This window comes from Mytilus edulis, chromosome 14 (assembly GCF_963676685.1).
Source record: "Mytilus edulis chromosome 14, xbMytEdul2.2, whole genome shotgun sequence".
NCBI lineage: Eukaryota > Metazoa > Mollusca > Bivalvia > Mytilida > Mytilidae > Mytilus > Mytilus edulis.
The window spans coordinates 30,525,303-30,539,436 of record NC_092357.1 but is presented as its reverse complement, the minus strand read 5'-3'; the positions used below and the strand labels follow the sequence as shown (position 1 = coordinate 30,539,436).

General features: G+C 32.8%; 2 protein-coding genes across 2 annotated transcripts; both read left to right on the top strand.

The window, feature by feature from the left end:
- The first annotated feature begins 8,612 nt into the window (after nucleotides 1-8,612).
- On the top strand, nucleotides 8,613-12,384 carry LOC139502910 (uncharacterized). Its single transcript, XM_071292577.1, has 2 exons — nucleotides 8,613-8,718; nucleotides 10,614-12,384. The coding sequence occupies exon 2, from the start codon at nucleotides 11,600-11,602 to the stop codon at nucleotides 12,344-12,346; it is 747 nt and encodes a 248-aa protein (XP_071148678.1). The 5' UTR covers nucleotides 8,613-8,718; nucleotides 10,614-11,599; the 3' UTR covers nucleotides 12,347-12,384.
- Nucleotides 10,629-11,168, top strand: LOC139504106 (transcription intermediary factor 1-alpha-like). Its single transcript, XM_071294167.1, has one exon. The coding sequence runs from the start codon at nucleotides 10,629-10,631 to the stop codon at nucleotides 11,166-11,168; it is 540 nt and encodes a 179-aa protein (XP_071150268.1).
- Nucleotides 12,385-14,134: the final 1,750 nt, after the last annotated feature.

Genomic DNA, 14,134 nt, shown 5'->3' with positions numbered 1-14,134 from the left:
AGGATTGAAAACTTTAGTAATAGAAATACAATTAAAAAAGATATAGAATCATATTCAAAACAGTGTAGCTGTGGGCATTGATTGACAACCTTAAATTATCCCATTGACTGGGGCAGATTATGTGAACGTTTGTCTGTATCAACCGCTGCTCACTATGTACTTGTTAAAGGCAGTTAAACTGTGGGGCCACAAAAGGTTCTCAACACCTAAATAAAGAAATTAGAAAAACTAATCAGGAATAACACGATGTTTTGATTTATATCAATAATATAAATCAAAACATAAAGTTATTCCTGATTAATTTTTCGAACCTTTGGTGACCCCACAGTTTAAATTCTATAATAAGTAAGAAGTGAGCAGTTGTCGTTACAGACACACGTTCACCTAATCTGCCCCAGTCAATGGGATAATTTAAGGTTGTCAATCAATGGCCACAGCTACACTGTTTTGAATATGATTCTATAAACTCTTGAATATTGTATTATATATCAATTCATAAATGTCTACCTATACATTTAGATATTCATTCAAAATATGCTTATATACTGTAAATTCAGAAATTATTGCGAGCGTTTGTTATTGCGATTTTAACATTTAAAACTAGAATGCAATTGTAATTTTTGTGATATTGAGAAAAATCCTGTTGAATTCAAATAAATGCGAGTGTAAATAATTGTGATTATAACCCTGTCGCATTTTTCGCAATAATTTTTGAATTTACAGGACTGATTCTTAAGTTCATGTTCTAAATTCAGATTTATATATTTGTTTGATAAACAAAAGAAGCAGAATCCAGATATAAAGATCTCCTACATTTCATCCTTTGCAGTGTTGTGGTTATAATGTTCTTGCAATCAAGAAATACCATCTGAATTTATGGATGTATGTTTTTATAAATGGACTTCATTAGCTCACCTGGCCCGAAGGGCCAAGTGAGCTTTTCCCATCACTTGGCGTCCGGCGTCCGTCGTCCGTCGTCGTCGTCGTCCGTCGTTAACTTTTACAAAAATCTTCTCCTCTGAAACTACTGGGCTAATTTCAACCAAACTTGGTTACAATCATCATTGGGGTATCTAGTTTAAAAATTGTGTTCGGTGACCCCGCCAACCAACCAAGATGGCCGCCATGGCTAAAAATAGAACATGGGGGTAAAATGCAGTTTTTGGCTTATAACTCAAAAACCAAAGCATTTAGAGCAAATCTGACATGAGGTAAAATTGTTTATCAGGTCAAGATCTAACTGCCCTGAAATTTTCAGATGAATCGGACAACCCGTTGTTAGGTTGCTGCCCCTGAATTGGTAATTTTAAGAAAATTTTTGCTGTTTTTGGTTATTATCTTGAATATTATTATAGATAGAGATAAACTGTAAATAGAAAAAATGTTAAACAAAGTAAGAATTACAAATAAGTCAACAGGTCCAAAATGGTCAGTTGACCCCTTTAGGAGTTATTGCCCTTTATAGTCAATTTTTAACCATTTTTCGTAAATCTTAGTTATCTTTTACAAAAATCTTCTCCTCTGAAACTACTGGGCCAAATTTAACCAAATATGGCCAAAATCATAATTAGGGTATTTAGTTTAAAAATTGTGTCTGGTGACCCGCACAACAAACCAAGATGGCCGCCATGGCTAAAAATAGAACATAGGGGTAAAATGCAGTTTTTGGCTTATAACTCAAAAACCAAAGCAATTAGAGCAAATCTGACAGGATGAAAGTTGTTTATTAGGTCAAGATCTAACTGTCCTGAAATTTTTAGATGAATCGGACAACCCTTTGTTAGGTTGCTGCCCCTGAATTGGTATTTTTAAGGAAATTTTTGCTATTTTTGGTTATTTTCTTGAATATTATTATAGATAGAGATAAACTGTAAATAGAAAAAATGTTTAGCAAAGTAAGATTTACAAATAAGTCAACAGGTCCAAAATGGTCAGTTGACCCCTTTAGGAGTTATTGTCCTTTATAGTCAATTTTTAACCATTTTTTTCGTAAATCTTAGTTATATTTTACAAAAATCTTCTCCTCTGAAACTACTGGGCCAAATAAAAGCAAACTTGGCCACAATCATCATTGGGGTATCTAGTTTAAAAATGTGTCCAGTGACCCAGCCAACGAACCAAGATGGCCGCCATGGCTAAAAATAGAACATAGGGGTAAAATGCAGTTTTGGGCTTATAACTTAAAAACCAAAGCATTTAGAGCAAATCTGACAGTGGAAAAAATTGTTTATCAAGTCCAGATCTATCTGCTCTAAAATTTTCAGATGAATTGGACAACTGGTTGTTAGGTTGCTGCCCCTGAATTGGTAATTTTAAGGAAATTTTGCTGTTTTTTGTTATTATCTTGAATACTATTATAGATAGAGATAATCTGTAAACAGCAATAATGTTCAGAAAAGTAAGATTTACAAATAAGTCAACGTGACTGAAATGGTCAATTGACCCCCTAAGGAGTTATTGTCCTTTATAGTCAATTTTTTTTTTAAATTTTCATAAAATTTGTAAATTTTTACTAACATTTTCCACTGAAACTACTTGGCCAAGTTCATTATAGATAAAGATAATTGTAAGCAGCAAGAATGTTCAGTAAAGTAAGATGTACAAACACTTCACCATCACTAAAACACAATTTTTCATGAATTTATCTGCGTCCTTTGTTTAATATTCACATATACCAAGGTGAGCGACACAGGCTCTTTAGAGCCTCTAGTTTTTGGAAGTCAACATTACACTTTTCTTCGACTATAGCAATTAATGGGAAACACATAGTTCCATGGATATCTTGACAAAGTTTTAACAATCATGTGATCATATACAATTGCTAATTTGATGAGATAAATATATGGTTTTATTGACTTTTGGAAAAGTCAATTAAACCCCATATTTACCAAAACAAAAGACAGTAATTGTTTTATTCCATATTCCGAGAGAAGAAAATTTATTTAATGACAAACATATACCAAAACAAATTTTACATGAAATATTTTACCATAACGTTGCATATAAAAGCGAGTGACGTTTAGCACTGTGAATAACACTTTCTCAGGTGAATATTCTTTTTTTATTCAAAATCCAATTCATATAGAGAAACCTACTAAAATAATACCAATATGGAATAATCTGTTATATCAGATTTCTAAAAAGTTACGATCACATGACTGTCACATGAGCATTATGATTGAAATACAGATTTTGGGTCCATGCTCACCTTCTACTTTCTGTTTTGATGATCATTGCAGAATCAATTTCCTGCCTCGAAATTTTAAAAATATTTTTCCTAAGGGTAAATCAAGACAACATTGAAAAGATCTTCAGAACAGAGAGAAGCGTCAACACTAAATGTGCACTTCAATCAGATTGTCTCACAATGTTAATCATTACATATTCATTCCGTGTGGTCCTTTAGAGTATTATCAAGGTAATTTACAATTAGACTGGTACCTACCTAATTTACAATGTGTTGTAACATAATTATGTAGTCAATGAATTGATTTAAATCAATAAAATATGTCTAAAAAGAGTCCAGATTTTTATTCTCTGTTGAAATCTACACATAATTTACTACTGTTTAAGAAGATGTGGTATAATGTTCATTATAAAAACTTGTTTAAAACCAAAAGATAAGATTATACAACAATTTCAGGTTACTCAACATATGGCTTTTAACAATGAGCAAAACCAATTCCAGTAAATGTTTTCAGGTGAAGATGGATTGATGAATGGGTGGCTGTTTAACATCCAATGCTATTAGGTATAAAACCATTAATTCATAGCCCCAATGCTTTCTATGTTTAATTCTGCAATTTCAAGCATTTATGGCTACTTTTTCTGTAGTTCAAATAAAGTGCCAGTTATTTCATGTCAAAACTGTACCTTATCCTGACTTGTGCTGAAAGTATCAACATACCTTTAATTGCATATTAAAGCGTACTGGTTCCTGGAAGTTTGATAGTACAAAAACAGGACCTTCAGATCTGAACAACAGGCCAAATGTTCCCTCCTATTAAAATTTCCTATACTTCTTTTTTATTCAAGTAAAACTTAACAAGGGTTCTACAGTGATCCCAAGTCCCCAAGCTTTCATTTGATACAAAAACTACCCAAATATTCCCACTATTGACAAAGATATAGCTATGCGTAGGAACTTTTTTGTTTCAAATATGTACTACTTTCTTGCATGTTCTTTCCGACCAGGCCTGAATTAGTGGTTCTATACCTAAGTTAAATGCATATTCAGGAAGATTGCTTTAGAGTAGGTTTAATTTGTACATGTATCGAACATTGGTGTTACCTTGTACTTTTCATTAACTTGAAAATGTAACTTAATAATTATCTTTTGTCAATATGTTTGTGTCTGTATCCCATATATTCTCATTTTTCAATGGCAGTCCAAATGTCCCGGACTTCTTCCTGTATAGCCTCTATAACAGGACTTGCCCACGGTTTGTATCTCATCCATGTGTATGTTTGATAATTCACTGTCTGCAGTAATAAACTAGACTAAGAAGTCCATCACTCCATCTACAGTTATCACTAAAATGTGAACACAAAGGTTAGTTTAAACCGTCTTGAACAATGTAGGTTTGACTAAACTGCCAGTTTTGTCTGGCCTTGACAGAGTCAAAAAGCGAGACATAGGTATGCTGTTTCCGGCAGCGGCTGCGTCAACAATGTATTAGTTTGTGATTAGGTCTAGTTTATAGTGAACCACAAGTGGTAGGTCCATCATATTTGCTATGCAGTTGCATAAGCATTGGCACATTTCATTTCCATGGAGATTATTGGGCCCTGCCCCCTCAGTCATTGTCTATTGACTCCGAAACTTTTGCTTATTTTACATGTATTAGTTTGTGATTAGGTCAGTTTATGGGAAACCACAAGTGGTAGGTCAATGACATTTGGTATGCAGCTGCATTGGCATATCTCATTTCCATGGAGATAATTTGGCTCCAACCCCTTAGTCATGGTCTATTGACTTTGAAAATTTTTCTAAGTTATCAAGTATTAGTTTGTGATTAAGTGAGTTCAAGGGGTACCATTAGTGGTAGGCCAATGTTACTTCATATTCAGTTGTATGAGCATTGGCACATCTCATTTCCATGAAGAATATTTTGCATCACCCCTCAGTCACCGTCTAATGACTTGAAACTTATTTTAGTTTAAATGTATTAGTTTGTGATTAGATCAGTTTAAGATGAACTGCTTATGTTAAGTCAATGATATTAGGGTATGCAAATTTATTGGCATTTGTAAGTATTGTTTCCATGGAAATTATATAGGACCACCCCTCTTCATGGTTTATTGACTTTGAAACTTTTACATAGTTTACAAGTTAATGTTTGTATTTAGGTTTGGGAACGACTTATAATAAGTCAATGGTATTCGGTATGCAGTTGTAGATTTTGTTAAAAGGGTTGACTGGGATTAATTTCAGGGAATGAATTGCCATTGGTTCATTGACTTTGAATATTTGCATAACTTGTGTAAGATGTTAAAGTATTGCTATTTTGATTTCAACATTTGCATAATTCAAATTACAAAGAGGTGAGACATATCTCTGTGATAACAGTTTATTCTACCCAAGTTCATGGTTAAGGCTTCCTCTATTAAAAAAAAATTAGCTACCATGACATAGCCGTGTGTGCTAATTTATAAGATTGGCATTTATCACTAACAATCAATATCTTCCCCTATGTATGAGTACAGATACATATTAGATAAATGAAGAGTGTGTCCCTATGGACACAGATGATAGTTTACACCCGCTTGTATTTAACATCATAATGGGACATAACATATCAGAATGATAAGAACCCATAATTGTACTTGATGTGTGCTCTGTGGTAATAAGTATTGTGTATAGGTTTCATAATGTTTGGTTTGAGCAAACTGTGTTATGTGGTAAGAAGCATTGTGTAAAGTTTCATAAAAATTAGTTCAGGCAAACTCAAATTAGAGAACAGAAATCAATTATGGGACATACATCGGAGGCATACAAATTTGCATTCTCTTCTACTTCTATGGTTTACATTGCCAATCATGATATAGAGTGTCTACAACTTTTCTTATGTTTATTACTGTACAGCCATTGGCCTGTGAATATTGGTCAACATTCTTGTATACAACCATGTCAATCTCATAATTGTTCATGATTACCAATGCCTATGACTTGCAAGACAATTATATACAGTGAAACTTTACTATCTGGAATGCTTGAAGGACTGATGAAACATATACTGATGATGGTATAAAAAGATTTTTGAATTTGATGAAACTGCCATACAAGCGAAAAGTTTAGCTAGCTATAAGATCAGGTTTAATCCACCATTTTCTACATAAGAAAGTTCCTGTACTAATTCCAGAATATGACAGTTGGTATCTATTTGTTTGGTGGGCTTTTGGTTTTGTTATTTGATTGGGGACTCACCGTTTTGAGTTTTCCCTGGAGTTCGGTATTGTTTGAGATTTTACTTTTTGATACATAGATTAATAAACTTGGAATAAAAACTGGTATCCAAGTGAAGTCGGGGGTCTAGTATAGTCTGTGTTGTGCTTTGCCATATATCAATGTACCTATACATGCATTGTATAATATATAAAAGAAATACTTTTTGTGTCATCAAAACTATTTTAATTATGCATATTTAGTCAATGTAAAAGTTAAATGTTGTGTCGTGTGTACTATTGTTTTTCTGTTTGTCTTTTTCATTTATAGCCATGGCGTTGTCAGTTTGTTTTAGATTTATGAGTTTGACTGTCCCTTTGGTATCTTTCGTCCCTCTTTTAAAAAGTGTAAAACAAGTGAAACTGCGAGCTACTGCTCACTGATGATACCCCCGCCGCAAGTGGATAATATTAATAGTGTAAAAATATGCAAGTGTTCGGTAAACAGGAAGTTGTCGAGTGAAAACGCATCACACGGTATAGCTGACTTATATAAATCCTGAAACCAAATTTCAGAAATCCTTGTATTGTAGTTCCTGAGAAAAATGTGACGAAAATTTTTCAACTTGGCTATCATGTGTTAAATCTGTTTTGTGATGTCCTTCTCACATTTTCAACCCTTGTTCAACAGTCACAATAATAAATGACGAATTTATAGAAATTTTTAGCAAGTTTCCTTTTACTTTTGGTTGTTTCAGAATACTTAAAGATGAACATAAAGGCAGGCATCCTTATCCTTTAGCAAAGATACAGAAATACATCATATACCCTAGTCATACCATTTTTTTTTCTCCAATTTTAGCGTTTGTATAAAATTGTTTAAAATTTACTATAAAGAGCAATAACTCCCTAACAGGTCAATTGATCGTTTTGGTAAAGTTGACTTATTTATAGATCTTACTTTGTTATACATTATTGCTGTTTACAGTTTATCTATCTAAAATAATATTGAAGATATTAACAAAAAACTGCAAATATTTTAGCCATGGCGCCCATCTTGGTTGGTTGGCTGGATCATTGGACACATTTTTTAAACTAGATACCCCAATGATGATTGTGGATAAGTTTTGTTAAAGTTAGCCCAGTAGTTTCAAAGGAGAAGATTTTTGTAAAAGAATACTAAAATTTTAGAAAAATGGTTAAAAATTGACTATAAAGGGCAATAACTCCTTAAAAGATCAAGTGACAATTTCTGTGGTGTTGATTTATTTGTAGCTCTTACTTTGCTGAACATAATTGCTGTTTTCAGTTTATCTCTATCTATAATATTATTCAAAATAATAACCAAAACCTGCAAAATTGCCTTAAAATTACTTTTTCAGGGGCAGCAACCCAACAGCGGGCTGTCTGATTTGTATAAAAATTTCAGGTCAGATAGATCTTATAAACAATTTTAACCCATGTCAAATTTGCTTTAGTTTCTAAATGCTTTGGTTTCAGAGATATAAGCCCAAATCCACATTTTACCCCCTATGTTCTATTTTTAGCCATGGCGGCCATCTTGGTTGGTTGGCCGGGTCATCGGACACATTTTTAAACTAGATACTCCAATGTTGATTGTGGCCAAGTTTGGTTAAATTTGGCCCAGTAGTTTCACCTTTGTGCCAGGTGAGCTAAAAAAAAAAAAAAAAAAATAAAGAGCGTAAAAAGCTCCATTAAAGGGAAATAAATCTCAATAGGGAATCAACTGACAATTTTGGTAATGTTTAATAAAATTGAGAAAGGAAATGGGGAATGTTTCAAAGCGTCAACAACCCGACCATAGAGTTATGATATGTAGATCTTGTCCTGCTATTTTTTTGTTAAAATTGAGAAATTAAATCACCATTAAAGGGCAGTAACTGTAGAAAGAATAGACTGTCAAATTCAATCAGGTTTGACTAATTCATAGATCTTGTCACAATAAATTGAATGAAAACTTCAAACTGCATATTACTGACCTAAATATAAGTCCATATCAATATAGCTAGGCCAATAATTTTCAAACAAAATTCAAAGTAAATATCAACTTAGTATTGTTTCGATATGCACTGTAGTTATGAATGACTCTTTGTCACTAGATGTTATCATAATATAACAATAAGTTAACCTTAAAAAATCTTTAAATTAAATGCAGTCTAAAAATATTCTGAATTGGAATGTATCCAACGATTCATTCAAAAGTTAACCTTTCATTTGAATCTATATACTAGCTAGGTAACAATAAGTGTACTAGTTTTTGGACATTTTACTTCCCTGTCGAAATTCCTTTTCTAGAGCACCAGAAATCAAGGGGTAAGAATATTTTAAGATTATGGGTATAAAAAAATGAGACAGCAATCCAACATCACAAACAAGTGCTTCTGCAGGATAAAATTTGATCTTAAATCACAGAAAAGCAAATGTCTGTAACCTGAATATATCAATCTCTAAATCAAGTCCAGACGAGTCCTTAAAAAATTAAATGGTGAAATTCAAAAACAAAAGTTGATTTGTGTTAATCCTTTTTTAAAGAGAATAATTACCCAGTGGTGGTATAGTAATATGCATTCAACTGTAAAATTAATGTACTTTCATTAAAATTATGGGGAAACTAATCCTATGTCAATATATCACTCTCATTTCTTCCTTTGAAAGAAGAGGTGTCACACATAGGAGCCATTATCTGGTTCCTGATATTGCAAAAATAGTAAAAACTATTCTGGAGTAAGATAATATTATTCACTTTCACTTTTGCTGTCATTAAGTAATGAACCTTTATTAATTGCTATATATTAAAATTACAGTAATTAGTTAAATTTGCTGTCAATTTTTTTTTAAATACATTTATAAGGTTAAAGCAGTTGAGTGCCATACCCTGAATCAAGAGCATCATATGGCCATCAATGATTACCAAAACCTATACAGTTTAAGTATTTACGCTATAAACCCTGTCAAAACAAAATGTAAAACAAGTCAAATGAGAACATTGCTGATGTATGCTTCAAACAATAACTGTTACTTCAAATAAAAGACTGCATTCAATGACAATTATAAACACTTAATATCAGGCTCCTACTTTGCATCATGTGTGTGTGGTGATGTTTCAGAATGCTCAACCACCTCTTGGGACAGAAGTTTTATGGAACGGCTTAAGAACTGTAAAATCAGTTTGAAACTTGTAGGGCCCCACTTAGCAGATTGGTGCTACACACAAAAATATAAATATCGAAGAGAAATAAAAAAGTTAACTTTAACTTATAATTATATCATGTTCCTTAGACTTATAATACTAGAAACTAGACAAAGTGATGCCCCCTGCACTCTAAAGTAACTGTATTATAACAAAGTCAATGCATAACTTTCTTTGAGATATTATTGTCAGGGATTGAGACACAACTGATGTCCCGGCAGATGCAAAGTATTATTTTAAAATAACTATTAACATTAACCGCTTATATATACCCTAAAATGACAAAGTTCAACGTTTTCCCAGATGAGCAAATATTATTAAAATTCAAAACCCTGACCACATGCACACCATCAATATATGTACAAACAGCCAGCGCAGTGAAAACTCTTTAGGATGAATAACTATATGCCTATCCAACTGATTCTGTGTAACTGTGAGAAAAAAATCCCCTTATGAAATATAAACATTGAACTATTGACCAAGAATAGTCTTGGACTATAAGCGTTTATTATTGTATAGCACTATACATATTTTATAATTATGTTGTAATTCATCCAAAACAAAAAAGAGATGTAAAAAGTTACCCCTAATAAAGACAAGATTCAAAAATCTTATTAATCTTAATAATATACAAAAATCTCATTGTTTAAGGCCATATATATGGTGACTGACCTATAGCCTGGTTAACTGCTATATTATTTGGTCTCTGGAGGAGAGTTGTCTCATTAGTGATTATACCAAATCTTCTTATCTTTATATTTATAAGGATACATTAATCAAAGGATACATACGTTTACATGGTTTGTATCAAAATATAGCATGTCAAATTTTATAATCATGAGTCTGAATATAGCCATTATAAGTCTTAAATTCTAAAAGTCAAGCTTTATTTGTTGTATACACATGTATTATGTTACCACATTTCATCATGTTTTCCCTCTTGGTCAAATGATTATTGTTACATGTACAAGTTTCATTGCATGGTTATCTTAATTTTTCAAAATCATTAAAATTTCAGAAATAAAGAGAGAATATGGCCTCATCAGATAGGGACTGCTGCACACTCTGTAAAGATGATGGAACATCTACAGAAGCTGTCACTTGGTGCATAGAATGTGAGGTGTTCCTTTGTACAGATTGTGAAAAACATCACAAGAAGTTGAGAATGTCTAAAGTCCACAATACAATGTCTACAAAAGACTACCATGATCTACCCAAATTTATGCAAGAAATAAGTAGCCAGTGCAGCTATCACAAGAAGAAGTATGAACTGTACTGTTCTTTCCATGACTGTCCCTGTTGTGTTATATGCATCACAGATAAACACAAAAAATGTAAAGAAATGAAACCGCTGATAGATGTCCTAAAGCAAGTAAAATCTTCTGCCTCTCTCCAACTTTTTAAAAAAGATTTAAAAAATATAAAAGAAAACTTAGAGGAGATTATAAAACATTTAAACAGTAGGATTAATACAAATAATATTCAGAAAACAAAAGCTGCTGAACAAGTTCGATCTATGAGGAAGTCGATAGATAATTTCTTAAACAAATTAGAAAAAAAAAATTCTTGGTGACCTTGAATCAAAGCAATCAAAGCTGAAATCTCAGATGAACACTCTACTACAACAATTGGAAACACGAGACAATCAGATAAGCCAATTACAAAGCGAATTTTCAAAGATAACACAATATGCAACTGAGCTACAAATGTACGTTGGTCTGAGAGAAATTGAAAAAAACAACATCTGAAGCAGCAAAACACTTAGAAGATTTAAAAATTGGAGGCCAATTGGATGAAGTTAACCTAGAACTTACCATCTCTTCTGAACTTCAATCAATTTTAAAAGATGTTAAATTATTCGGAGATGTCAATATCAATACCCGCCCATTTACTTTTAAACTAAAGGCAGGAAGAAAAGATCAAGCACAGTACCTGGTTCAAACTATTCCTACAATTGAACAAACCAAGCCGTCCTTTTTAAGACAGCTGATACTTCCACAAGATATGAGGTCTTGTACTATAAAAGCCTGTAGAATATTACCTGATGGTAAATATCTAATTCTGGGAACCGACTATGATAAAAGTCGCCTGCTGCTGTACAGTAATGATGGCATGTTTATGAGAAAATCAGTGCAATTTACAGGAGAATCATACGATAGTTGCTTCGTTAGAAATAATACAGTTGCTGTTGCATTAGAACTACAAAATCAGACAGCATTAGTGGATGTAGAAAAAAATAAAGTATTTAAATCAATCATCCTTCCTCACCTTTGTTTTTCAGTAGCAAGTGATGGTCAAATCTTGGTCATTAGCAGTATGGAGAAAAGTACAATAGTAAATCTGAATGATATGTCACATAAAATCTTAGAAGGAGTTAAGGCAAACAGTGTTGCATTATTCAAAGGAAATATCTATGGAACCCTCTTTTGGGAAAATAAAGTCTGCTGCTATAAAAGTACTGGAGAAACTCTCTGGACATTTAAGCACGATGATATTGTCTATCCACAAGGAATAACATTAGACAAACAAGGATTTGTTTATATAGTTTCTGAGTACAAGAAGAAGAGAGTCGTAGTAGTATCATCAGATGATAAAACCTGTAAATCAATACTATCAGAGGCTGACGGAATCAGAGATCCTTGGGCAATAGACATCAACAGGGAAACAGGAATTATGATAGTATCTGGTGGAACAAGCATTGAAAGTGATGATAGTAAATCATTAGAAACAGCTTTTGTTTATAAGATCTAAAATAAGATATTTTCCATTTTGCAATAAATTTTTATATAAACAAACTCTAGGCTTTACTGCTGGTAACAGTAAACATATAAAAATAAGGAGATGTGGTATGATTGCCAATGCGACAACTATCCACCGAAGTGATAATGAAGTGGATGTAAGCAATTTCAGGCAACCGTACAGATTTCAACAATGAGAATACCGATACTGTATAGGTGGCAGTCTTACAATTTATACACATCTGACCTAGCTGTACTATTACTCACTTCCTTACAAATATATATCTATTTAGCATTTAAACAAACTAAAACATTTTCTTAGTATTAAACATTACCAATGCAAAAAAGTCTGACACAGAAATTAGAACTAAAACTGTTTCGAACTTGTATAAAAATCTGGTCAATATATGGGTTAAACATCATAAGGAACCATGTGAAGATGGAAGTTTTCATATCTAAGTCGAACTTTCTTCATAGCTTTGTTTCTGGTAACAAGGTTGAATAATTGATTTTAATTCTCCTATATTCATCTTTCCATTTCTGTGTAGCAACATCCCAGCCGCACCACCATATGGAGTATATGTGTCTCAATTGATATGTTACACTAGAACTAGCTGAAAGTACGCTGATTTTGTTGAACGAGGAATACAGCTTTCTCAAAAGTTGCTAAGACAGGGTAATGAATCAATCAAATTAAGGTCATCACTCAAGAAATTTTACGGTCACCATGATGAGCTGATTGGAAATTATAACACAAGTGTCATATCTGATATTCTTCCTCAGTCATTATAACTGATAAATATAAGAAGATGTGGCATGATGCCAATAAGACTACTTTCCACAGGTGACTTAATGACACAGAAATTAGCAGCTATAGGTTGTGGCACGGTTTCCAACAAAGAGATAACACCATACCTCAAAGTCAGCTATAAATAGTATTCAACATTACAAATGCAAAAGAAGTCCGACACAAAAAAAAATAACAAATCTGGAAATTGTACCAAAAGCAATCAAATAGTTGAGTTATACATTAGGGATATTCTATTAAAGTGTATGTGGGAGGAAAGTAAGGGATTTTCAAAATACCCCTACAACCAAGAACCATATTTTTAAAGATATTTTGCAAAATGGTAATAGACACATATTACTTAAAAAAGACCAATGACCCACAATGACCCACATTCAATAATCAAACTTTCCTTTCTTCCTAACCCCCCCCCCCCCCCCCCCCCCCCCCCACATACATTTAAATGGAAAAGCCATTTTAAAGAACAATATGAACAGCACCCTCATTCTCAGACTGATGGAAGTTTGCATCTAAGTTGAACTTTATTCAAACAAGTGTTCCTCATAACTAGGTTGAATTGATCAAACCTTTTCACAAAAAACAACAAAGATAATGTCCTTGCTACATAGTGACATTGTGACATACAGAAATACAGTACCACAAATAGTTATCAAGGGTACCTGGAACCTGGACTATAATATAATAAGCCAGATAATTTCCATTGAATTGAAAGTTAATTCACTATGTCTATGACTGTGAAAGTAAATTCACTATTTTTTCACTACTTGTATTGCATATGAGGGCCACAGGGAGGATAAATATAGATTCCACGACTGCAACAAGTGTATTACGATATTTCTCCACTCGAGACAGTTAAATTTTAATATTTAAAGCGTGAGCTTGCTGAGCTTTTTAAATAAATTTAATTTAACTGTTGAGAGTTGAGAAATATTGTAATACACGAGTTACAGGGGTGGAATCTGTATCTCTTATGATTTTCATCCTTCCTTTTCA

Coding starts and splice junctions, on each gene's coding strand:
- LOC139504106 (XM_071294167.1), top strand. CDS start 10,629: ATGGCCTCATCAGATAGGGACTGCTGCACACTCTGTAAAGATGATGGA.
- LOC139502910 (XM_071292577.1), top strand. CDS start 11,600: ATGAGGTCTTGTACTATAAAAGCCTGTAGAATATTACCTGATGGTAAA.